The 27028-nt window shown below is 47.3% G+C and overlaps 1 protein-coding gene across 4 annotated transcripts; it reads right to left on the bottom strand.

The window, feature by feature from the left end:
* On the bottom strand, positions 1-25852 carry ADPGK (ADP dependent glucokinase). Of its 4 annotated transcripts, none has more exons than XM_019735953.3 (7): positions 25547-25852; positions 18430-18655; positions 15385-15447; positions 8896-9016; positions 4348-4544; positions 3650-3748; positions 1-1530 (listed from the first exon to the last, which is right to left on the bottom strand). In XM_019735953.3, the coding sequence occupies exons 1-7, from the start codon at positions 25771-25773 to the stop codon at positions 976-978; spliced, it is 1488 nt and encodes a 495-aa protein (XP_019591512.2). In that variant the 5' UTR covers positions 25774-25852; the 3' UTR covers positions 1-975. The 4 variants fall into 4 exon arrangements, with proteins under 4 accessions (XP_019591512.2, XP_019591513.2, XP_074184348.1 ...); XM_019735954.3 differs by having other exon boundaries at positions 1-1527; positions 25547-25851; XM_074328247.2 differs by lacking the exon at positions 18430-18655 and having other exon boundaries at positions 25547-25843.
* Between the last annotated feature and the right edge of the window lie 1176 nt (positions 25853-27028).

Here is a 27028-nt window from a genome sequence, read left to right as displayed (position 1 = left end):
TCAAGGTCAGAATTTCTATTGTATCTGGTGGTGGGAACAAAAATCAATTACAGACTTAGGATTCCAGAAATGTAATTGTTTTTAATATATTTAAAAGCACACACAAGTCTCCTTGATTTATAAAAAAATAAATACATGACAAATTTCTTCATGATCCTGGGGCTCTTATGAGGTCAAATTCTTTAATGGATGTAACGTGTCAATGTAAAACACACGATCAGTGACACACAGAGAAGCATAATCCAGTTGTAAAAGCAAAATTCCTTCAAGGATCAGAATGATCAGTCTTCTCCTGAAGCGCATGTGCAGAGCGGGGAAGTGCGGTTGGGCCCAGCAGTCTCTGACCAGCCCGTCCACAGCGGAAGGAGCCAGGGCAGGAGGGCGCAGCCCGTCAGCTCCCGTGGCCGCCCTGCGGGCCGGCGAGGCGTGTAAGCAGGGCAGACAGACGAGTCCCTCTGGCCTCAGGCTGGCCTCAGGGCTCCCGCCTCAGCTGACGGCAGCCCACGCGGGCGGTCCTGTCCTTACCCGGGGCTCTGGGAGAGAGAAGACTGAAGGCGCGCTCGTTAAGTCTTTTCATTGTAACACTGAATGGACACCACGACCCCGCCCGAGCAGGGGAAGTGCTTCTCCCGCCACGTGCCCTCAGTGAAGTTTGGCCTGAGCACTTGACAACGCTGCATAACCCGGGGGTTTGGGAATCAGGTTTTCACCCCATGACAAACAACATAAAAACCGAAAATCCAGTCTCATTAGTAGCTAGCTAGATTTTGATTAAAACCTGAAATGTTTTTTTCGTAATTGTCAACAAGGCTGGAATGTATCTGATAGTTTAATCTGTTGTTTCTTTGGCTGTCTTTCAATTAGATCGAGAAGCTGTTTTAACACCCTCAGTCCTATTTTCCAAACCACTTCATTACTGCAATTCTTAAATCGGCTAGTTCTCCATCTTCAGAAAACGTACCCACAACCACCCTCCTAATGGTGAGGGTGTACTTCCGAATAGAAGAGGCCTTCGGCGGAAATGGCGTCTCCCAGGCCCACCGTTCGAACAGGGTCTGTGCACACCAGCACGGGGGTGAAGTGGAAGGACACCCCCTCCCTGTGCCATGAGACCACGGGCTCGTCGGGGTTGAACGTGACCCTGGCACCCGCCCCTGAACGGGAAGTCAGGAACTCGCGTGGCGCCTTCAGGGACACCCGGCTGCTGTCTATGGTTTCCGTGGCGCAGGCCTGCGTCCCGGCCACACGCGCCCCCGCAGCCACGGCCGCCAGCTGGTTGGCCCAGTGCCCGTCCACAGTTGCCAGGATGTGGTAGACCAGCGTGTGGAAATGGATCCTGGTGAGGTCTGAGGCTCGGATCTCACTCTTTCCATGTTCCTTCAAGATCCAGAAGAGGATGTCACTGACCACGCCCACATCGGGAACCCCGTTCCAGGAAGAGAGAGAAGAGTGAGGCCCAGACGCAGACTGGCTGAGAAACAGCAGTTCCTGCTCATTCAGCCCGAGGGAAGTCACCGCAGGAAAGACCTGCTAACAAAAAACAAAACGGAGCGCTCTCTCTGACATCAGAAGGCACCTTGGGCACAACCAAGGACCAACGTCCAGGAAGGAAGGCAGGGCGCTGGCCTCTTCTTTACAAGACTCCCTGCCCCTGAGGTCTGGGCTGGGGAAGATCACAGGTCGCTGTTTTGCCTATTCTAGCTCCACCTTCAGTATCATCTGGGATGAACGGAAAGTTACAGTGACACCGTTTTAGACCCACTTTTGTTATACGCCATTACAAGACCAAGGGCAGAGGGGTCCACGGTCTGTATTTCTTTCCCTGGGGCCTGGCCTGCACACCCAGCAGATCCTCTTACCACTGAGGGGACGTCCAGCAGGCGTCACAGCAGTAAAACGGACAGGCCCCTGGCAACGCAGCCTGGATCACAGGGCGCTGTGCAGGTCACCCCCCGGAGCAAGGACAAGTTTCGTGTTAGATCTAAGTTTTTCAGGCAGGTGGGGTGAGGAAGGGGGTATTTAGTAATCAACCTGTGAAACGGGCACCAACCGGGGGCCGCTGAGCCTGTTTTCTGTCCCCCTCGTTGTCTTTCAGGGAGGGATTCCCGCCTCAGAGCCAGAGAACCGCCCAGAGGGGTGTGTCTGTGCAGACGAGCCCTGGATGTGTGCAGGGAGGCAGGAACAGGTGGTGTGTGTGTGTGTGTTCATGTTTGTTTATTAAAACTCATGGCCTGTACCTTTGCTAATGTAACAGCACTGCCATTTACCGCATGGTCTGCACCAGCACTGAGCTGATAATGGCTTTATTTCACTCAGTTCGTCCCGTAGTCCTCGAGGGATGGTCTCCATTTTATACATAAGGGACTGAGGCTCAGAAGGGTTAAGTACACAGTTAACAGAAAATGAAGTAAAAATGGCTTGGTTTTCAAAAAGTGAAAAGATAACCTCAAAAAGAGAACTGTAACTAAAAACTACTGAAAAATACCAGCGTGAACCTTAATGGAAACCGTGGACTTGGGTGGTAAGGAGCGGCAGCGACAAACACACCATGTGGAGCAGCCCGTGTGGTCAGTGGGGGAGGCGGTGGGTGGGCACGGGCAGGGGTGTGTGGGCACTCCACAATCTGCTCGTTTGCCTGGGAATCTAACACTGCCCTAAAAAGTAAAGTCTACTAAAAATCTCATGGAGGGCAATTCAAACTTACAAATGCCTTTCTGCTCCAATCCAGCCAATTTTACTTCTGGGACTTAATCAGGCATCTGCACTTGCTCAGAGGCAAAATAAAATCCTGTACAAAGCGAGTCACTGTAGCGCTGTATGGACTAGCGAAGAGCAATAAACCAAAATGCCCATCAGGGGGCTCAGTTACACAAAGGGCGCTCGCACACACCCATTCTAACACACAGCTGTGAAGACTGAGGACCGCTCTGCGCGGTGACGAAGGTCCCCACATCCACTTAGTGATAAAAAGCCAAGTGCACAGCAGTGTATCCAGTATGCTATGCTATCGTTTTGGCTAAAAAGAGATGAAAAAAGAAGGGCGTATTCCCATATTTGCATATGTACGTACACAGTAACACTGGAGGGGTACAGATGACAGAAATAAGGAGATTACTAACAGTGAGTGGGGGGTGGGGGCATTTGAACCACGAGTACGTTATCCATTAAGGTTAAATGGTAATAAAATGGAGTGTGAACCCACTTGCCCGCGTCATAACGCCAGTAGCAAAGCGAGCCCGACCCAGGCTCCCCACTTCCGTGTCCTCAGGCGTCACTCAGAGCTCTCTGACACAGTGGCAGGCCCGGGGCAGGAGCTGAACGTGATGCCTGGCGGGGAGGGCGGGAAGCCCCACTCCCTCCTTTCTCTGAGCCTCTGGATGTTCAACTGAAAGCAGCTGAGTTGGGCTTTCATTTTTCTCCTTTGAGTTCTGTTGCAGACCATTCACTCCCAACTTCCCCACTCCAGAAGGGGAAGCAGCCCATGAGCACAGTTCCACTGCCTCATTTCTAACCCTCCAGAACAGTTCTGGCTCCTTATCTGGATCTCCAAGGACTTAAGTCTGGGTGGCGTGACAGCTACACCTCATTGAGCTGGCCCTGGACCCCAGACGGCTGGTCCCTCTGTCCCAGGTGCTGCCCACGTGGTTACCTGATGCACGATGCTGCTCATGAACTCCCTGTTGGTCATGCTGGCCAGCTCCAGGTGAATGGGGACACCTGCGGGAATGTCAGAAATGGAGGCCACAACCTGCAAAGGGAGGACAGCGCTGCCATCAGAGGCACAAGTCAGGCGAGAGGAAGCAAATGCCACGTCCCAGGAGGCCAGTGTGTCCTGTCTCTGTTTCCTCTGCATCCCTATGAAAGCTCCCAGCTGTGCAGGTGGCCACGGCCTGCGTGGACGAGGGATGCTTTTTCCCAACAGGGAAACCCAGGCTCTGCAGAAGTGCTGGGCACAGAGAGCAGCAAGAGCTAACTGCCCTGTGTTCATGCCAGCCTGCTCCTGGGGACCTACCCCGAGCAGCGGGCTTCACCTGCTGTCTGGATCTGCAGGAACCACAGTGCAGCTGATGGGAGTGAGATGACACAGAAACACAACGGACACAAATGACAAACAGTGCAGCGTGCAGCCCCGTTCAGGTCAGCACAGGAGCAGAGGCTTGGGCAGGAGACGTTCTGGCCTGGCCTGGCCTGCCCGACTCAAGCGGCCGCCCGTGCCTGAAAGAGTATGTGAGCTGGGGGCAGGCTTCAGAGCTTGCTGCCACATGTCCCAGGGAGGCCAGCAGGGGCAGGAATGTGAAGAAACACGAGATCGGTGAGATCTGTGAAATTCTGGAACAGTGCTATTACCTCCAAGAGTCTCTTCCTCTGGAGCTCCTTGCTTTGTCCCTCCATCATGTGCAATCCAGAGAGGACCACCAGGTCTGGCTGGAACTCCTCGAGGCTAGATACAAACACCTCCAGCATATTCATGGCCCCGTTGGAGAGGTCGTGGGAGAAGATGAATCGGTTGGCATGGGGAGCTTGTAACTGGCCCCACTGCTCCTCTAGAAAAGCCCAGTCAACACAATGGGAAGAAAAGGAAGAGGCTTTAAGTCTCCTGGCTGTGGGGGGCTGGCAGGGGCCTCACCAGAGCCTTTGCCCTGAGCAGGCTGGCTTCAGACCGAGTGGTCCCTGGTTACAGAGGCCTAAGGTAATTAAGATGGTGCTGCCTCCAGGAGGACGGGAGTCGGTGACGAAACCAACAAGAACCCGAAACCCCAACCCAACAGAACACAGACACAGGATGGTGCTACATGCCCTTGTCAAGGCGCTGCCAATGAGCGCCCGAGTCCCAGGAAAGCATTCCTGTCTGCCGAGCTTTTCTAACCCAGGACGCCCGTGTCCTTTCCCAGTGGCTGAGCAGAGCATGACGTCCAAATCCCAGCCTACAGTGCACACCAGGCACGTCCCCGCACACAGGACATGCTGCCCGTTCCTGTTTCCCCTTCTAGCAGCATCTGAGCACCTTTCATTTAGTTGAGACCTAAGGAGGCTGCAATTCCAAGTGTCAAGCTGCCTGCACACCCTACCCTGCTGCCCACCAGTGGCTTCCGGGCACTTGGCCCAGAAGGCTGCTCTAACGTCCTGAGTGAGCTGCTTTGGGATGCCGACTGTTCAAGACCAAGTTCAAGTGCTTTCTCCCTAAATGGTCGCTGACTGCTCCAGGCTGAGGTATACACCTTCACTGCTTTCAGAACCCACAGATTTTCCTTTCCATGGTTTGGTGATTAATCATTTTGCTCTGAGTTATCGCTTCGACTATTGTGAGTTAGTAGCCAAACCTGTATCATTACTTCACGTTTCACACATATGCCACACCTTCCTAAACAGACTGCCAGCTCTTTACAGGGAACACGGCATGTCTCTGGTTCCCATCATATTTGCCATGCTCCTGGCAGAGCGCCCACTCAGCGCCTCCTACTCCAATCCAAGCAGAGGGAGGCCAGATCCATCCCTGGCGGGGTCTCCTGGTGGGAGAAGCCTGGAGTCTGTGCCCAAGTTACAGGAGAGGCTCACACGGGCCGCGCGTCAGCACCTCTCGGAACCTGGCTTTCAGTGTGCAGGCGGCAAGGCCCCAGCCTAGAGGTGCTGCCGTGCAGTCCGGTGGGCAGCGACTGACCGAGACCCCAGGATGCCACGTGCCGGGAGGACTGTGCCCCTGCTGCTGTGAGTCCTAAAGCAGGAAAGGCGACAGCGGCCCTCTCTGAGCTTCGTCGGTGAAGCTGCGTGTCAGAGGCTTCACCATGTATAGCTCATGTTCTGCTCCATGAAAACTCGGCACAAAGTTTTCCAAACTCAAGTCAGCCTAAGGGCTGCCTACCGCTTAGGGCAAGTCTTAAACAAAGCCCTCCCTTGAGTACCCAGGGGTGGGAATGGAACCAGTCACCACCAGCATGGCCATCAGGGTGCAAGAACGTACGTTCCAGGTTTACATGGCTCTCCCTCCACGTGAAGGATTCGTCCCATTTATAAAATGCAAGTCCATATGCTGAAACCTAGTTTTTCTTTCCTTCAGAACGTCTGCCCCCAAGGCAGACAAGCCACAGCAGGTTTCCTCATCCTGCAGGTGACCTGCCAGCTGCGGTCGGCAAGCGCCTTCCTTTCTACCACGGGCCTCTCCACACAGAAGCCCCGCCTCTCCTCTCCATGTGTGTGCGTGTGTGTGCACACAGGGCTTATTCGAAAGCATGTGTCCAGCTCGGAGAACCCATCCCTCCTTTGCTTTGAGTTCAGCTTTATTGAATCTATTCATCTGAATGGATTCATTTTGTATGTGGGTCATTTATATAGAAATCTATGAAAGCAAAAAAAAGACATTACCTATTATTATACCCCAATGCAATGGTTATATTTGTTAAAATTATATTCCTATCTTAAATCCTGGCCCATGTCCAAAGAAAATCCCCAATGGTGGTGCAGAGCTGAGTGTAGCACTCCAACTCTGCTTCCTCTGAAGCTCCAATGTGAGGCCAGCCCCCCCGCCCGCCCCACCCCTGAAGGCTTTCCTCACTGCGCCACCTGCAAGCAGGCCTGACCACTTCCCTCCCACGCCACCACTGCACCCTCTTACAGGACTTGGCACATGACTTTGCAATCACTTGTTAAGAGCCCGTCTCTTGCAGTGGACTGTGAGCAGATGGCAGGGCCCAGGTCTTCTGCTACCAGCACAGCCCTAATGCCTCACACTGTGCCGGGCACACAGCCATGGGAACGAACACCAAAAGAATACGTGAGTGACAGCACAGACTGATGACATCAACGCCCATGGCAACAAAAAGCATGTGTGTGAACTGCACGTCCAGTATTCCCCCATCTGACGAGACTCTGTGCAGGAGAAAAATACATGATATTAGAGCTCTCCACGGGCAAGACCTGCCGCTGGCCCTTACAGAGTGAAACTGCTAAGAATAAGCAGCACTGCCTGCCTTAACCTTGTTAAAAAGAGCCACACAGTATTCAGAGTAAACCAGTTGCTTCAAGGGAAAAGCGAGAGGCACAAATAAACAGGCTCCCACAGGTGAACACAAGGAGGGAGCGGGAGCCGTTCACCGGCCGTTTCCACGGCACTGAGGACCGATGCAGCGGCTGGAGAAGCAAATGACTAAAACGCACACAGGGGGAGTCCCTATGAATGGCCAATGTCCCTCTTTTCTCAGCCACTAAGTCAGCCAAACCTATGAAGTGACTCAATGGCTCCCTAACCCGAAGCCTGAAAATAAACTTCTCTGGAGAAGTCTGGTAGGAGGAGGGAAAAAAGTTGACGAATCCTCTCTGGGAATTTATTCATCCAGGTCAGAGAAAAGCAGGGGATACATTTCTGCTGAGAGGTGACCTGAGGGCTGCTGCCACCAAACTAAGCTTCCCTCCAGGGGCTGATGAAATTGTAACTTCACACAGAGTTTAATAAAAGGCCACTGCTTTATACTAAGAAAATATGGCCGAGAAAAGGAAAACTGAAGTGTGAACCTAATAAACCAAAGCACAGGGGCAATCTCCTTTCAAGATAGGCTGTGCCATCCTCTTGGCTACATGCGAGGCTTGTGGCAGATACAGAGCAGTTGCAGTGAGGACACCCGTCCTGCACGCTGTTGTCACCAGGGAAAATGACAGAAACCACCACCAGACAGGTCCCACGTCCATGAGGCGAGGCAGCAGCACGCCCAGGGCTCAGCTGCAGCTTTCACGGCCCTTCCCATGCAGTCTCGCTCACGCCTTCCTTGCACGTGAGAGCCGCAGTACTGACGCGCTAACCTCCTGATCTGCACTGGGCTCCAGGCAGCAGGAACCAGCGCTCTGAGTTCCCGTTTGGGGAGAAAACTCAGAACAGCGGAGAGAAACTCAGAACATGCATATTAGCAAACATGAACTGTCTGCTCCGATATCCCGTCTCTCATTTTCCGGCCCTTCCTAACTTCCTGATTCGAGTAAGCCCCCGAAGAGAACCAGAAACAAGAAACAACTCCTTTTTGTACTTGGAGAAAGGCATAATTTTCAAGAAGCACTATATCTCATGTCTTACATTACAGTCAATTACTCTGGTAGGTGAGGTTCTCTTAATTGTCTGACTTGGAAGCAGTTCACTGAAGTGTATTAAGTAAGTGCTGCTTTAAGGTACCAATTAGTCTGTTTAGATGCTTGAGTCTTGAATCAGAAATTCGAGAGACTCATTTCTGAACAGAGGAGAAATGCCACAGCAAACACACAGCATCGTATAAACAGAAATAAGTTAGGTTCAGGTGTTTCGGATTCTCTTAGCAGTGAGATCTGCAGTCTGTGTAACACGTAAAATGTCCTGGGGTGGGGAGGGAGGGGGTGGTCTGGAGGGATACACCTGAAACATCAGATGATGGGAAATAATGTCAGTGTTGTTAAATACAGTAACTTCCACTTACACCCCAAGGGAAAACAAAGTGCTTCAAAGGAAGTTTGCCGGAGGCCTGGGATCCGTCCTGAGCAGCTTGGGACAGTTGGCCAGAAAGACTCAGGGCAGAGTCCAGCAGACTGGAGCAGATGGTATCTGCCCTGCCCTTTCTTAGCAATAAGGAAAATCATTACATGTGTAACACGTTTTCATTTTTATTCAAGAGCCTGCTTTCCTACAGCCCGATTTCTCCTGGGTTCAGACCAATTCTGTTCGTACACCTAGAATTTTCTCCGATGTTGTTGTAATACTCTAGCACTCTCCAAAGAGACAATGGCCAGTATCAGAGCAACAGAACCATGAGGTCAGGAAAGCTCTGGAAAGGCAGAACAGGATCGTACTAACTTACAAAGATAAATTTCTAGCACAGCCACACCGCAATCTAACAAAAAGTCCCGACGAGTCTCACACCATTTCTTACTCAATTCTCTTACCTACTTGATACTCTAAAATGAGGTGGAACTCATCCACTTCCTGCAGTGACTCCGGTGGAACAAATACATTGTCATCAAGAAGTTCATGCAGTTTTGGACCAACTGGACCGCAGAGAAGGACCTGGGGACAAGAAACATGAAGGCTATCAGACCTTCCCTTTTCCAGGGCATATGTGTAACAACAGAAAAGGCACTTCTGTTCATGTTAACAAAATACTGGAATCCCCCCTGATTCTGAAAGTTTTTGGTTTGGAGGTATGTAGGGCAGGGGCTATTACGAGGGTTTAGGCCTCTGGAGCATGAGGCTACAATGTACCCAGAAACGAGAGGCGGACAAAAGACCCATGTCACACATGTCAGACAGGTAGCTATGCAGCGGCAGTATCCCATACACCCTGTTAGGGAATCGAGGGTTGTGTCCCCTCAAAATTCCGATGTTGGACTCTAATTGCCAATGTGATGACATCTGGAGATAGAGCTTTTAGGAAGCAATTAAGGTTAAATGAGGTCACATGGGTGAGGTCCTAAGCCATTAGGATTGATAGCTTTATAGGAAAAGGGAGAGAAAGAGATCCCGTTCTTTCTCCACCACACACACTGGAAGAAAGGCCATCTGTGAGGACACAGCAAAAAGGTGGCTGTCTGCAGGCCAGGAAGAGAGCCCTCGCCAGAAACTGAACCCTGCTGGAAGCTTGACCTTGGACTTTTCAGCCTCCAAAACTGTGAGCAAATAAATGTTTGTTGTTTAAGCCACTCCAGTCTATGGCATTTTGTTATAATGGCAGCCTGAGCAGACTAAGACACACCCTACCCTACTTTCTCTCTTCTTTACTCACTCACATCTGTGTAGACAAACAGATACAGGATGGTCCTTCCCCAAAGTTGCCAGATGAAAACAGTTGTTTGAATTTTACACAGTATAGAAAAGAACCTCAGGATCACAATACCCTCCACAGCCAGGTGACCTGACTTGTGGGATCAGGCTTCCCAGAGACAACAGCACCATTTCAGATTTAATACGCCCCACCCAGAAGCTTCAAAAGGCATTTTTACTTGCTAATTAACTGCATGTTTATACAGAGGCACCTTCAGCTTCTGGGTAAAAATACATCTCAACCTGACCTATTCCCTTTCTGCCTTGACACACGCCTATTATTTGCCAATTCTGAAAAGTCTTGCCCCTACCATTTTATTATTATTTTTCTCTAATTCTTGGCTAGAACTTCAGCTTCCAAGATGAGATAAAATTGGCCAGTTTGCCCTCCTGCCTGAAATAACAAGAAAAAAAAACAAAAAACAAAAACAGCCGATGAAATATATGAAGCAATGGTTTTCAAAATATTTAGACATTGGGCAACAAATGACAGGAAAAAACTGAGTAAGCCCTACAAATGCCTCAGCAAATTACCTTAAAAGAGTTTCCAGATAATGCACTTCTGAAAGAATTCATCAGCAGCAGACCAGAACAAGAAATGTGAAAGGAAATCCTTCAGGCAGAAGGAAAATGACAGCAGATGGAAATATAGCTCTAAACAAAAGAATGCAGGGTGGCCTAATGGCTCAGTTGGTTAGAGCGCTAGCTCTTAACAACAAGGTTGCCGGTTCAATTCCCACATGGGATGCTGGGCTGTGACCCCTGCAACTAAAGATTGAAAACGGCAACTGGACTTGGAGCTGAGCTGCGCCCTCCACAACTAGATTGAAGGATAGGCCCTGGAGAAACACACTGTTCCCCAATATTCCCCAATAAAATTTAAAAAACAACAACAAAGGAATGAAGAGCACCAAAAATGGTAAACTCTGGATAATAAAATCTCTTTTTTCATTATTTAAATCTCTTTAAAAGATAATTAACTATTAAAGAAAAGTATCGACAACATAGTGTGAGGTTTATAAGATATGTAAAAGTAAACTATATGGCAACAACAGTATGAAGACCCGAGGGGAGAAATGAAATCACACTGTTGTAAAGTTCTTACATTCTACGAGGTGGTATACTATTATCACTTGAAAGCAGACTGTGATAAGCTAAAAATGTACATTTTACACCCTTAAGCAACCACTAATATAACAAAACAGAGAATTACAGCTAATAAGCCAGAGAAGAAAATATGAAGTCATAGAAAAAAATCCAAATGAGTGCAGAAAAAGAGGAACAAGGGAAGATAAAGAGGCGGGACAAATAGAAAACAAAGAGCAAGATGTCAGATTTAAACCTAATCTGATATAACAACAATCACATTAAATGTAAATGGTCTAAACACCCCAACTAAAAGACAGATTGTCAAAGTGTATTAAAAAGCAAGCCCCAACTACATGCTGCCTACAAGATATGTTTTAAAGACACAAAATAAGTTAAAAGCAGAGGATGGAAAAAGCTATATCATACTAAACTAAGCAAAAGAAAGCTGGAATGGCTATTTTAATCAAAATAGATTTCAGATCAAAGAATAGTATAAAATGATTTTCTTTATCCCTGGTAATGATAAAGGGGTCAATTCATGAAGGGAATGTACAACTCTAAAACAGTTATGCATCTAATAACAGAGCTTAAAACTATACAGTACAAAAAGTTACAGAACTGCAAAGGAAACAGGTTAAGTCCACAATTATAGCTGAAGATGTCAATACCCCTCTCTCAATAACTGATAAATCACGTAGACAGAAAATCAGTAAGAATACAGAAGACTTGAATAACACAACCAACCAACATTGCTTAACTGATATTTATAGAACACTCTACCCAACAACAGCAGAATATACATGCTTTTCAAGTGCACATGGAACTTCACAAAGATAAACCACAGTCTGGGCCACAAAAAAAGTCTCAATAAATTTAATAGGAGTCAGGGAAGCATATTCTCTGACCATAATAGAATTAAAATAGAAATCAAAAACAGAAAGATATCTGGAAAACCACCAAACATTTAGAAACTAAGTAACATACTTCTAAGTAGTCCAGGAATGTGAAAATAGCCCATTTCAAGAAATCAAAAGGAAATGAGAAAGAATTTGAACTGAATGAAAATAAAAACACAATGTATCAAAACCTGTGGGATGCAGCTAAAACAGTTGAGATTTTTATAGCACTAAAAAACAACTCATATGATGAAAACATGAACAGTCCCAAATCAATGCTCTCAGCTTCTACCTTGAGAAACCAGAAAAAAAGCAAGTCAAATTTAAAGTAAACAGAAATCAATAAAATAGAAAAGAAAAAAAAAAAAACAAAAAAAATCAATGAACCCAAAAATCTCATTATTAAAGGATAAGATCAGTAAAATTGACAGACCTCCAGCCAAACTGATCAAGGAAAAAAAGACATAATTTACCAATATTAGAAATGAGAGCTAACTTCACTACAGATTCTAAAGCTCTTAAAGGGATATGGGAACCTTACGATTAATTTTATGCTAACAAATTCAACAACTTAGATGAAGTGGACAAATTCCTTGAAGGAAAAAAGTATTGAAGCTCACTCAAGAAATAGAAAATCTTGGGCCAGCCCAGTGGCTCAGGCAGTTAGAGCTCCATGCTCCTAACTCCGAAGGCGATTCCCACATGGGCCAGTGGGCTCTCAACCACAAGGTTGCCAGTTCAACTCCCGCAAGGGATGGTGGGCTGCGCCCCCTGCAACTAGCAACGGCAACTGGACCTGAGGCTGAGCTGCACCCTCCACAACTAAGACTGAAAGGACAACAACTTGAAGCTGAATGGCACCCTCCACAACTAAGACTGAAAGGACAACTTGACTTGGAAAAAAGTCCTGGAAATACACACTGTTCCCCAATAAAGTCCTGTTCCCCTTCCCCAATAAAATCTTAAAAAAAAAAAAAAAAAAAAAAAAAAAAAAAAGAAATAGAAAATCTCAATTTCTCTGTATCTATTAAAGAAATGAGTTTTCTTAAAAACCTCACATCAAAAACTCCAGGCCTAGAGGGCTTCACTGGTGAATTCTGCCAACATTTAAGGAAGGCATAATACTAATTCTATACAAATTCTTAAAATAAATAAATAAATAAATAAATAAATGAAAAATACTTTCCAACTCATTCTAAGGTCAGTATTACCCTGATTCCAAAACCAGACATACAAGGGAAAAAAACAAACAAACAAACAAATAAAAAAACACTACAAACCAGTATTCCTCTTGGAAATTGACATAAAAATTTAAAACAAAATTTTAGTAAACTGAACCCAACAATATATAAAAAGGATAATACAACAGAATCATGTGGGGTTTATCATTTGAAAATCAATGTAATTACCATATACCAAACTAAAAAACAAAACCCACACAATCATCTCAATAGATGCAACTCCTCATTCTTGGCTAAGTCCTACAGATATGTTTTTCAAAGGTACTCTCCCTCCTGCAATCTGGTTTCTATTCCACTAAATCTGCCTTTGCTATATGCACCAGGATCTATTTCTGAGACACAATACAGCACAGTTACTAAAAATATGGACTCTAAAGCTAGACTACTTGGGTTCAAATCCCAGCTCTCCCCCTTACTAGGTATGTGACCTAGAACAGTTTAAACTTCTTCATGCCCCATTTTTCCTATCTACGAAATGGGATACTAGGACTTCCCATATAGGGTATCATGAGGATTAAATGAGTTACTATATATGTAGAGCACTTGAGAGAGTGCCTGGCATACAATAAGGCCCATGTACGTGTTAGCTATTATTAGCAGTAGTACTACCTTTGGAAAATACCTAGTTCTTAACCCCGGGTAGTGCTGACGATCTCTCGGTCCATGTTGAGAAGAATTTCGGCAAGTTAAACTGAATCTGAGAGCAGTATAGAGTGGTGAGGTCATGGCAGAGTCTGGCACTTGAATCCTGGCTCCATCATTTACTGGCTAGGTGACCCTGGGTACATTACATAACCTCTTTTCTCATTTCTAAAAGGGTGATAATACCTTACTTCACCAGACTGTTGTGAGGACTGAGTAACCTATCCCCTTTCTCTCCTCCATCTCCTACCAAGGCCAGACTTATTTTTACCAAAATACTTTCCAGTTAGACTGGTCCCAGGCCCAGCTTCTCCAGAGACCAACAGCAAACGCTGGTCTCAGGGGAGGTCGATACTGAAAGGTCAATCTTGTGCTAACCCAGGGCTTCCCGGGTGTGGTCCTCCGAGAGGCCAGAATTACCTTTTAGGGACACCTTCACCCTCACCCCCCGCCCAACGTCCAGGATTCTGATGGGAAGGGTGTGGACTCTCATTAATGAGCTTATGATTGACCCTTCCTTCTCTTCTATCCATTAGCTGGTAATATTTCTGAAGGTCAGCCCTGGAATTTCTAATCTCTATTTGGGAGTTAATTATTGTTGATAATGACTACAAAAAAAAAAAAAAAATCTCTGTATTTTCCACCCTAAACTTCATGAGAACTTTAACTGTTACTAAAATGTGAATGTTCACACTTGAGTGTGCTCTCCACACCCAAGCATACCCATCTCCTGGTGGACAGTGTGGCTCCATATAAATTTCCCCCTCAAACTGCTGATCATCTGTCTAAATTACTGGGCCCATTTCTGGGCATTTGATTTTCTGCCCCTGATCCATATTTCTATTTTCAGGCTGGTTCCCCCAAACTGTGTATGGTTCCCTTTCTCGATGGTCAGCAGCACACTAGAAAGCATGTGCCAAGTTTGTTTACTCCGGACTGACCTTTGTTAAATCTAAACCTATCTTCTTTGTCTTCACGTGTGGTCTAGCGCAGTGATTCCATTTTAGTAGCCTTTAGATAGATGCGTTTCTCCTCTTCTGGCTGCTCCAATCCAAACCTTCATCATTTTATAGTAGGGCGACACCAATAACCTCCTTGCCGGCCTCCCCCCTCAAACCTATTCTACTTAGAGCAAAAGAACCTTCTTATGCAGATGGTATTCTGAACACAGCAGTAATTTTTAATTCTATTAAACCCCCAATGGTGTAAGACTTGAAGACAGCCCCCCCTTACTGATCTCTATCAGCACGGGGCGGGGGGACTTCATTTTTCAACACTCTGGATGCAGACTCACCAATACAGCCAACGAAGTTTCCTCCCATCGCTATCTAATCCCCGACTCCTGAGCCCACACGCTCTTAACCATGACACCATACAGTACTCATGAGTGGGGATGCCAGGGTCCTGGTTAGAACCGTTCCATTTCTTATTAGCTGTGACCTGCTCTGTGCCTCAAGGTTCACGTGGAAAGCAAGACAATAACAATACCAACAACGGTATCAACTAGCCTTGGAGGCCACTGCAGGTTAAATGAGACAATCCATTTAAATCAGTAAGTGAATGTCAGGCCGTGGCAAGCACTCAGGAAGCATCAGCGGCCACCAAGCTCCTGTTGTTCCTATACCGCCTCCCAGAAGAGGCCCAGAGTCTGGCATATAGTAAGTGGACCGTAAGCTGAATTGTTCTTGCTCCTAAAATTACTGAAAATTAGTGGAAAGCACGGGTTTTATCTGAAAATTTGACCTACCTTTAAATCTGAGTTGGCTGCAAATTTCTGTCCAATTAAAGCTGCATTTCCTCCTACATAGTGCTGTAAGATAGTTCAAGGTTATTAGATGGAATTTTAGCATAACTATTTTACCCAATTTTAACAATTTTTAATTCATTGAATTTATATAGTCTATTTTTTTTTCCAAAAAAATGTGAGGTGACTTTATAAGGACACACAGGTAAGTTTCATAAAACCTTAAACCCATAGGAAAACAGACAGTGAGTTATAAGGAAAGGTGAAGAAAACAAATATGCTAGCCATGGAAATCAGTATAATTGCCTTAACCATAGGTCACATTTGGCCTTGAGCTTCCAGGAAGCCCAAACAGATAAAGGAAACACGGAAAATGTGCACAGATCTTAATCTCTACACCGTCATTCTTGCTAAAAATGAGTGTATGACTATGTCACTCTCCTGAAAATCATTCAGTAAACACTACAAATGAACTACAATCCAACCCCTTAGTCTGCCCCCTCCTTTCCACCATCTGCTGCCTTCTCTCCCCACGATGCCTGCCGTGCTCCGTGGGCCTGCCTCTCTCTGCCCTGAGTACCCGCGTGTGGTCTGATGAGGACGCCTGCCCTTCTCACACACGGGTATTAATAAATCCCCATCATTCTCAGTATATTACCTCTTCACAGCGCCTTCTGCTCCCCTTTCCCCAGCCCCCCCAGGACTGCACACCCTCTGCTACCTTATACCCAGAACAAACCCCTACTATGGACCCTGTCCACTTGGGCTGTCATCGTCTGGGTACATGCCTAGCCCCTTCAGAAAGGGACTGTCCTTTTCTTACAGTAAGTGCTCAGCAAATGTTTACTGTTCAACTTTGAGAAAGGAAGAAACGCTGGTGGGATAGGAAATAAAAGGCTCTCCTAGGAGTCAATTCTACAGCTAAGGGGTCCTCATCTAGGACAATGATGTCTCCTAAACACCGCATCTCTCAGCGGACAACCTAGAGCAGGAGAAAGATGATTCAAGGCTGGGATTGCACGTTGCTGACTAAGGCTTGTTCCTGTGCTTCCGGAAGCTGACAAGCAGGAGACGGGCTGGTGCTCTGTTCTGACAGCTGCGGAGCCTCATCCAGAGTCTGGCCGCGCGGAATGCTCCCACCTGCCCCCCAGTCCTCACACCCGCAGAGGCACAGACTGAATAATTCAGTTAGATGGCAGACATCACTTTCATCCCAAGGTTTGTGCCAACCAATCACTAGGTTTGGCTGGGACAGTAACAGTTTTCAAAGATAAATTTAAAACTTTCTGTGATACGAGGCCGAATGGCCTTTTAACACGTTAGCCTTAATTTTTTATTTAACTATGATGGTTAGAATTTACTAAATATCTTGGGGGAAATGTTAAGATTCTATGAAATAGATTTGAGTTTTCTTGTAATAGTTATTAACTGTTGTTTATAGTTAACCTGCTTTATGCTTTAAGGAGGTTTGAAAAGGCACCAAATGTAGTGTCACCCGAATGGAAGATAAACAACATGCTTTAGACTTTACAATGTTAAGAAATAATCTGGATGATCTAAAAGCTAGATAAAGTTTCTATTGAAAAACAAATTTTTTTTTGGCATTATGAAACAAAAGGCAAGATCAAGGGACACGAGAATAGAAATCAAATGACCATAAAGACTTTTAAGCAGTAGACTCGTCATCATGTTGAAACTATTAAGATTCTTTCATAAGAGATCAGTTGCAAAATGACTGTGACTGAAATTTTAATAGCTTGCTGTCTCCTTCAGAAACTCAGCTGGGTAATGCCCGTGCCCATTTCTAATGTTCAAATGGGCAGCTTCAAAAGAAAAAAAAAAAAAACTTTAAAAAGTCATCAAAATAAGTGGTTGTAAAGAATGGCCTGTGAAAGGTACCAATTAAAAATGGCATGAAGAGCTTCCCCAGCTAGAGCCACACCTACACTGAGGTGACGCTCCAAAGGAAGACTGTAGGTGAGAAGAATCTGGGGCGACATGGGATGGAGTGGAGAGATGCCTAAATAATCAACCAAAATTCAGCTTCAAGAGGGCATGCGGGCACAGTAGCAACAGGTATGCTGGGCTGAGGGCACGAGCCTGGCTGGGTCTCCGGCCTCAGCACCACTTTTCACTCTGTGTGAGCCTTGAGGAAGGGTCTGGGCCATGCAGGCGCCAGGAGGGCGTGGGGTTCCCTACTTCTGTGTCTGACAGGTTCTACTCTGTAGACCAGTGGTTCTCAAAACAAGGTGCTCCAAACAGCATCAATATAACCAGGAAACTTGCCGGAAGCGTCAATTCTTGGGTCTCATCCCACATGCAATGAATCAGAAACACTGGAATGGGGCCTAGGAATCTGTTTCAGTATCTCCTCCAAGAGATTCTAATGCTCAAGTCTGACAATCCAATCTAAACCTGTGGTTTTCAACCAGGGGTGACTCTGCATCACCCTGGGAACATTTTTAACTGTCACGATTGGGGAAAAGGCCAGTGGGCAGAGGCCAGAGATGCTACTAAACATCTTATGGCGTGCAGGCCAGCCCCCGCGCCAGAGCTGTGTAGCCCAGAAGGTCAGCAGTGCTGCAGATGAGAAACCCTGCTGTGGAGCACAGGACGTGAGGCCCAGCCCCTGTACCAGGCAAAGCGGGAACTAGTTCCCTGTGGGCTGGGCCTGTTCTGCTCAGGAAGGCCTAGGCCATGGTAAGATTACCGCAAGTTATCAGTCACAAGCAATCCCCAATCAGTTAGTAGCTATCTTTCCTACCTTAAACTTGGGGAACACGAAAAAAACAGCAATTTAATGGATGAACCAGATCTGAAATTTTAGTAAATATGCTTCATAAATGCTGGCTGAATTGATCTGACTAGAAATAGCAGTGTTAATGGAAGGGCAGATACAGTTTTACAAAAAGAGAAAACACTGCAGAATTGAGCGCAAACACTCATTCTCTTGGGGTGAACTGGAGGGAAGTTGTGGTTGCGTCCAGGAACCACAGAGTAGAGATATCTTTTCCCTATCTTAATTTACTCCCGGCACAGCAAACAGACCTGGGCTCCCGGGAACTCTGATGCAATCTGGGCAATGTCATTGAAAGCGTCCTTATCGCTGAAGAAGCGCTCAGCAGCTGCTCCCTTCCCCAGGAAGTGACCGAAGGCTTCTTCCAGATCATTCTTTGAATGCAGGATGGAGTGATCTTTCCCATTCCCAGGATTCAGGCCAAGCGCCTGCAAGAGCTTCACCCCTGAGAGCACTACATCCACACATGCATTGACTCTGGAAGGAAGGAGGAAAGAGACCGTGTGAAAGAAGCAAGCAGTGAGCTGTATTCAAACAGAAAACAGACAAAGTGGGTCTGAAAACTTAGCTGGAAAGTAAATAACACATGGCAGAGGGAAGATTACTTTATCTGAATGTATGTCTTAGATCAGAACCCAGGACTCTTCAATTTTGGCAAAATTTTACACAGTTACAAAGAGAGAAGACAGGTGCTCAGCATTTCAGGAGAAAGCTATTATAACACAAATGAGCATTTCTGAGAAAATTCTGGTGGAGCCAAACCGTCTGGATTCACACTGGCTGTGTGACTTGGGCAAGTCACATTAATTTCTGTGTGTCTCAGTTTCCTCATTTACATCCTGGCATAACACAAGTCTTTAACTCATAGAGCTGTTGTGAAGATTAAATAAGTTAATATACTCTTAGGAACTCACTGCTTGGTGCAGAGTAAGCAAAATAGAAGTTTTGGTCAAAAGTCAAATATCAGACACCTTCCCTCGCAAGACACATTAGGATGGAGGTGAGATACACTAACTACCTAAATGTCTGAACACTCCCAGCTGCAACTCTTAGAGCTGAGTGCTGCCTGACACCCAGGTGCCGGCGGCCTCGTGGTAACTCATCACTTGGCAGGTGTTCACGGGTCCTATGAACAGCAAAGGGCTGGTGAGAAGCCAGCGCTGCACCACCTGCCGGCTCTGTGGAAATTATAAAGTACGAAGGTTGTCTGGCCTGTGCGTGTGCAGGAAAAGCTCTGGCTTATGTTGTCAGTGTGTCTTCGCTAAAAGCCATCTCTTAAGAGAAGGGCCAAATAATTTGGGTAGTTGGGTGAGGTCTTCCTGCCCGCACGGTCACTTCATTCCTGCAGTCAGTTTGTGTCATGAGCGGGCATGTGTCTCTCCCTTGCCCTTGTAAAGCTTCCCTGGATGTTGTAAATAATATACAGCCCACACAGGAACCTTTAATACTTATTTGCCTATCGGGGATGTCATTCTTGGCAGTGGGGCTGGATGACTACACACAGGCAACTCCCAGCCTCTAAGAAGAGCGCGGCTCACGACGAGCAGGCCAAGCGAACAGCTCCTGTGAACAGGGTGGCGAGGCTTCCAGGTGAGCTCTGGGCAGCTCTGAAACCAGAAGGCAAACTCATCAATAAAGAGGGCCCCATGCACCGGATTTCAGTGTAAAATATATAGCTGCAATGTTCCCTTTCTAGTCGCTTTTGAAAAGCTCTGGATCCGGAAAATAACACACCATGTCATTAACGGTGGCAAACTCTAAGAAGAGGAATGAGATTGTGGTAAGGGAGAGAAATTTCACTTTTCATTAAATATATTTCTAATGTTTAAAGCATGTATTTTATAACTTAGCAAATAAGTATTAAAGGTTCCTATGTAGGCTGTATATTATTTACAACAGCCAAGGAAGGTTTACAAGGGCAAGGGAGAGACACACCCCCCCATGACACAAACTGACTGCATCCTCCTCTTGTCCTAAGGCTTCTTCTATTATTATAACTCATCCCCTATGGATCGCATGCTTTGAAGATGATTGTTGCCTACAAAAATGTAAACATTTAAATACAAAGTTTCTTATTCTTTTAAAATCAGACACATAGAATGACTCTGGTCTACTGGAAAGGCTGTAGGTTAGTATGCTTTTCAGAGCGTAAAACAGACATACATGAGGCAGGTGTTTCATGATATGTTCAAAACACATTCCCTTCACAGCTTTACATAATAAACCAAACACCTTGAAACTCCTCTCAATTCCACCTATACACCGTGTCCTGTAGACGTTAGACATCTGAAGTGCAAAATCTTAATAGGAACACAGGTATCCCTGGCTGTCAGACTCTAGTAGGTTCCCAAGTTTCACACCGTGAGAGTTCGGGTAGCACGGAATACTATCTCTGCCAAACAGCTCTATCAAGACAACGTATCCAGGTCAGCCGGTTGGCTCAGTGGTTGGAGCGCGGTGCTCAGAACACCAAGGCCACCGATTCGATTCCCACATGGGCCAGTGAGAGACATCAGCTTGAGCTTGGAGCTGAGCCGCCAGCGGTTGGCTGGTTGGCTCAGTGGTTGGAGCGCGGTGCTTATAACTCAAAGGTCGCCGGTTCTAGTCCCACATGGGCCAGTGAGCTGCAACCCCCCCCCCCCAACTAGATTGAAGACAACAGCTTGACATGGGGCAGCTGATGGGTCCTGGAAAAACACACTGTTCCCCAATATTCCCCAATAAACAAAATAAAAGAAAAAGAAAAAAGAAAGAAAATGGATTTAGGTCCTGAGTCTGGAAACACATCACCTCCATATCTAATTCTCCTGAGACGTTAAACAGTTTGATTCTTCAACGATGGTAATGGAGGAAGCTGAGTTGCAAGTTAAAAAAACACAAAACCTGGGGTTGGCCTGTTAGCTCAGTTGGTTAGAGCGCGGTGCTAATAACACCAAGGTTGCCGGTTCGATCCCCACATGGGCCCCTGTGAGCTACGCCCTCCTTAAAAAACAAAAAACCCCAAAACTGAAAGAACAATGTTCACCATGTTTTCCAACACAAGACAAAACCCAACAGAACCAATTTTGAGTTAAAAAAATGTAACCACCACAGGAATGTTTTCCATCCCTACCTAATGTCAGGACTGCTAGAGAGAAAAACAATCTGAGAGAGGAAAACTTTATTTGGTAGCTTTTGTGATAAAAAGATCACTGAGCATCTCCTATGTGCCAGATACCAAACTCAGTATTTTAAATGTGCTTTCTACTTGTATTTTATAAAATTTTAACCAGAGCAAGAATCCTTCTCTGCACTTACAATTCAACAGCATACTAAAATGTAAACAAGTGCACTACCTAAGGTGCTTTATTATCAGGGGAAATAAAGGGTGGGAGGGGGGCAAAAGAACCACGAGACAAAACTATGCTCACGTGACAGGCAAAATGTCACACAAAATGTATGAAAGATTACAATGTGAGTTTGGAGAAAACAGACACAGATGAAACAAGCAGAAAACGAAGTAAGGCAACAGATGCTGAATGCCCGAACAAGAGGCTGAAAGGGCGAGCAGAGAGGGTGCTGGGAGCCCAGGCTTCCAGGCCTGTTACTGGGGATTGGTTAGGGTAGGAGTTGGGGGTGGACACACACTCCCCCCTTCTAGGCTGTAAGTTCCTTAAAGGCAAGGACGGTGGATTTTGTCACCTCCCTTCTGTTTCATCATCTGTAAAATGTTTCCTAAGGTTATTTTTTTGCTGTAACTCTACACCTGCGATGTTAGAAGAGCTAATCACAACCACTACAAGATACAGACTGCAGAGAAGAGAAATCCAGAATGGCAAGGACAGCAGTCCCTGGGCTGAACGCTGGACAACGCTCTGGAGAGAGAAAGAAGGCAGGCATTTACAGATGGAGCACACCAATTTGCAAAACGTCCTAAGACAGGAAAGCAGTCGTCACTGCTTTCAGCAGAGACATCTGAGGCTGGGGGTTAACTAACATTCCAAAGACCACCACTGGATGAGCCAAATTCAAACCCAGATTTATCTGATATTGAAGCCCACACACAAGCGAAGATGTGGATGAGGGATTAACCTTGTTTGGACACAATAAGAATGCTGTTCTAGTTAGAACGGAGCATTTGAACAGGGGAGAAGAGCAAGCTAGGATTCAAAGGTCAAGGTGAGGTCAGGTGTCGGGGAGCAAACACCAGGATGAGGGGCTCATCATTCACCCAGGGAGCCTTGGGTGCCAGGGTCTGATCTTGAAGCAGGGGAGGCGGGACACAGTCTAGAAAGATGTGCTAGTGGGCTCGCCACTGACCTTGAAACTACTCTTACCGGTTATTTGTCTGGTCCCTTGCCACCAGCCCCTCACATGCTAGTACCTCCCCAAATTCCACCCTTGCCATTTACCTTCCCTTTTTGTTCTCTTCCTGGGGGACGCCATCCAGTCTCTGGCTTCACCCTAAATGCTGGTGTCTCCAAAATCTGTAGCTCTGCTCAATACGCACTCTAGCCTTTAGTAGTCAGCAGCTGGGGCTCAGCTTCACGTGAAATCCCACAGTGTGTGCATTTCCCGTCCTCTGAAATCAAACTGGGGACCTTCCACCACAAACTTGTTCCTTTTTCTTAATCTCTCCGAATGGCAACAATGTGGCATGAACAGGAGCCACGAATGGGTTCCTTGTGCCTCTGGCACTTGCTAACTCTGTGACAAATCAATGTTTCTAAGCCTCAGTTTACTCATCTGTGAAAAGTGGCTGACAATATCTGTATCTGCCTACAGAAAGTTGTTATAAGCCCCCAAATATCAAAAACCTGTCAGTTCTGACAGCCTTTCTTTACTCTGGGACATCCAACCCATCACATCTCACATGTTTAGCACCATTGTCAAGCAAGAACAGCTTTGCGCCTTCACCCAGACCCCGACTAGTGGCAGGGTCTCAGTATTTTCCTCCTCATGAATCCCATTACATTGTGGGCTGTGAGTGTCTGAGAGTAAGAACATGGGTGTGCGTGTGTTCTCCTGAGAAGCTACAACACTCACTACAAGTGAGGTTCTGACACAAGGCCTGCAGCTCCTCTCACCTACCCCAGCGCACTCCTGTCTTCAGGCTGCAAATCCCCTTGGGTAATGAGAAATGTTCCCCATGGATGTGTGTTACCCACAAAAATGATGTGAAACAGTCAAACAGGTTAGAACCACTGCTCAAAACCCACCTTTCACATTCCCCCCGTTATTCTCGGCAAAGAACTTTTCATCACTTACCTGCTTATAAACCCATCACCTACTGTTATCAAAAGCCCTGCCTGGCATCATTTCTTGACATCTCTCTACCATGAAGTACTTGCCCTAAAACCAGGGCCAAAGTGCTGTTCCCAAACTATGTGCTTTTCCACATTTGGTTCTTTCTGCCTCAGTGGATTTATTCCCCCGTCTTCACACGGAGAATTTCCATTCCTTCTCCAGGGCCTACCCCATGTAAGTCACTACAGCGAAATATATTTTCTAAGCTGGCGACAAGATGTCCCACCCCACGTGCTCTTTTTTCACGATGTGATGCTGATACTACTCCCGTCAATGTGCGTTCTATGTCCCTTCCTCTGAAAACCAGTTGGACCTGTGACATGGTAGAAGTGCCACTATGTGCTTCTGAGGTTGGGTCGCACAAGGCATTAAGAAGGCTTCTGCCTGGTCCTCCCGGGACATTCTGTCTCCTAACCCAGCCACCCTGCTGTGAGCAAGCTGAACAGCTACTTGAACACCTACTGGCGTTCATGCAAAACCCCAGCTGAGGTACAGGAAAACCACCATCAACCGTAAAGATGATTCCAGTCTCAGCCACCATCTGACCGAAACTGCATGAGAGCCCAAGTGAGAACTGTCTGGCTGAGACCAATCAAACCTCAGAGTCATGAGAGATAATAAAATAATCATGTGTTAGTCTACCCAGTTCTGGGTAAGTGGGACATCACCTTCTCAGATGGAGCTTTTTCTCACATCTCATCCTGGGAAGAATTAGCAATCTTTCTTTGAGACACAACGCTACCTTGTTTTGACAACTAGTTCAGCAAAATTTCATAGTTTCTATGGACAGCACTGTGTTGTCCTCCCCCTATTCATATGTTGAAGCCCTAACCACAAATGTGACTGTATCTGGAGATAGAGACTATTTAAGGAGGTAGTTTAAGGTTAAAGTTAAGGTTAATATTGAAGGTTAAAGGAGGCTCCCATCCGATGGGACTAGTGTCCCTATAAGAAGAGGAAGAGACATCAAGGAGGGCCCATGCACACAGGAAAGGCCACACAAGTACACAGCCTGCAAGTCAGGACGCCAGGAAGACAGGACTCCCCAGAAACCAACTGCTATAAAAAATACTAGCTAACATTTGAGTGCTCTTTAAAGCAGACACCATGCTGGATTATACAGATTATTTCACTTAATCTTCAGGATAACTTTGCTCTACTTTACCCTTCCTGGCCCCAATGATCACAGAAACTTGTGGAGTATTTGCTAGAAGGCCACTTTTGTATGGTGCTTTTCAGGTAATGGCAAGATATTAAAGTCGAACTGAGACAGGGACTAACGTTAGTGTAAAGGAAATAATTACATTCCCTGAGAATACAACGGAGGCTCCGCCATTTGGGAGAACCCTCCCTATACATGCAGTCACTTAAGTCGGGAAGAAAAGTTCCAGGAAGGTCATGTTTAACGCATGGAAGGCTGCAGAGTTGAGAACTGATAATAAAGACGAAAAAATGGTAGCTAAACCTGAAAATCAACAAGTCACCAGTGAGCTTTAAGAGAGGAGTTTCAGTAGAGTGACGGTCTCCAGGCTATGGCGTTAAGGAAGAGGAAACAAGGCGGAAAGAAATAAAGTCGGCAGTTAAAAAGCGACCACTTCCTCAAGAAATTTGGAAGAGGAAGAAGGACGCGGTCAAAGTGGGTAGGACTAAGCAAGCATTTAGACTGAAAACCAAAGAGCAGTCGCCAATTTCTGCTTCATTCCCTGCAGAAACGGGAATGAAGGAAGCTCGCACGTGAAGGTGACAGGCTGAGCCGACTTCCAAAGGCTACTTAAGGCTGGAACTGCGGAGACGAGGGAAGGGCGCAGGGACAAGCCGAGAGGAAACAGAAACAGCAATCTGGTGAGTCCCCGCAGCAGTGACGAAAGGCGCTCGTTTCAGACGTCCGACGCTTCTCGCCAAGGAGAGCGCGTGGACACCAGCGCCAAGGCACCTCCAGGGGACCTCTGGGAACCCGTTTCCACGCGCGTTCCAACTTCCCAGTTCCCACGCCGCCCGCCGTCCGCCAAGGAGGCCCTCGGAGGCCGGGAGCGCCCTCAGCCCCTGGAGAGGCCCAGGGACGCAGAACCCGCAGGCACTCACCCCACGGCCACGCGGCGCCAGCGTCGGGCCGGCCGCACGATGAGTGCATCCCAGGCGGCCGCCAACCGGCGCTCGGGAGAGCCGGGTCCCGGGAGCGCGGGCCCCAGCTGCAGCGAGCTCCACAGCGAGCGCAGCGCCGAGCTGGGCAGCTGCGGCTCCAGCAGGAAGACGCAGCCGACCGCCAGCGCCAGGAAGCCCGCGTACGCAGAGCCGCGCCACAGCGCCATGGGGACGAGACGCGAGATCTTCCCCTCCCGGCTCCGCTCCCGGCCCGCGCCTCTTCCGGGCTTAGCGCGCGCCGACGTCGATACGCGCGCCACGTCACGGCGGCGCGCCACGGCCTCCCCGAAAGGGCGGGGCTACGGACGTAGGGAGGGGCGAGGAGTCCTCTTGGTCCCAGTGTTGGTGGTTAGGGGCGCGGTGCGCGGCCCCGAAGTGGGTGGGACAAAGGCCGTGGTGGAGGTCCGGGCGCTGCAACCTTTCCCGGAATTCCAGTCGTACCCTAAAATAGAAGGGCGAGGATATCTTTGTTTTCCCAGTAAAACGATTATGAAGTGGGCAAACCTTACATTAATCTTTGGGCCCAGTCGGTGCCCCCATTTGAGCTGTGCCCGCAGTTCCTCGGAGGGGCACGATTCACACTCCCGCCCTGTAATCCGTCCCACCGCCCCTCTGTGCATCCTTCCTCGTTTACTAAACTCATCCTCCATCAGACCCGGCGCTCAGCGCTCCCCTGAGGGATCGGCTCAGACAGCAGCAGCGCTGCAGCGACCCCCTGGGGTACACGTAGCAAGGGGATTCTGCCTCTTTGGAGGGTGGCCAGACTCTTGAGCCCCTCGGGGCCTATGGAGAGCCCCAGTAATCGTCCTTGTTGGATGACCAGATTCAAACCTTAAAATAATCCTTTTGGGGGCGCTGTTCCCTTTAATAATCTAAGAAAAGTGCACAGATCTACAGACTCTTGTGTGCAACGTAGGGAGGTTATGGACCTGGGTTAAGAAATCCTAGTTTCTCCTCTTCTCCCGTGGTGATATGGCTTAGACCCGTCAGGCCCTGTCCTTGCTGTGACCCCTGTGTGTGAGCCTAAGTTGAGAATCAGTGAAGCTAGGCTTATTGCCAACCCAATCGCAGCAGCCACCATGCCAGACCTGGTCTTGTTCCCTGGCCTGTTTCCATTTTTCCAGTTCTGCTGGCTGCTGACCTTGGCTCTGTGTCGGATTTTCCACTGTGTCCCTGACCTTTGGACTTGGCAGTGAAACTCTATTTCCCCAGCTTTGATCTTGGGCATTAGGCTTCACTCCCCAGCCCGATTTTACCAGCACTTACCCATCCATCTTACTCGTCTACCCTCCCTTAGCTCACTCTGACCAGCCCATCCTTTTCAAAGGACATGTTCACACGGAAGAGATTTGGGCTATCATGGAAAAGAAAGCCAAGAAGCCAATGAGATCTCAGTTGCATTATGAAGCTGTCTTCCCTAAA

Source organism: Rhinolophus sinicus, chromosome 3, assembly GCF_057876585.1.
Source record: "Rhinolophus sinicus isolate RSI-liver-muscle chromosome 3, RSI-T2T, whole genome shotgun sequence".
Lineage (NCBI taxonomy): Eukaryota > Metazoa > Chordata > Mammalia > Chiroptera > Rhinolophidae > Rhinolophus > Rhinolophus sinicus.
The sequence above is the reverse complement of the archived record's forward strand: the minus strand, read 5'-3'. Positions and strand labels throughout refer to the sequence as shown.

Coding starts and splice junctions, on each gene's coding strand:
- ADPGK (XM_019735953.3), bottom strand. CDS start 25,773: ATGGCGCTGTGGCGCGGCTCTGCGTACGCGGGCTTCCTGGCGCTGGCG. Junction 18,656..25,546: donor TGGCGCCGCGTGGCCGTGGG/GTGAGTGCCTGC, acceptor CCTTCCTTCCAG/AGTCAATGCATGTGTGGATG. Junction 9,017..15,384: donor CAGCCAACTCAGATTTAAAG/GTAGGTCAAATT, acceptor TCTTGTCCCCAG/GTCCTTCTCTGCGGTCCAGT.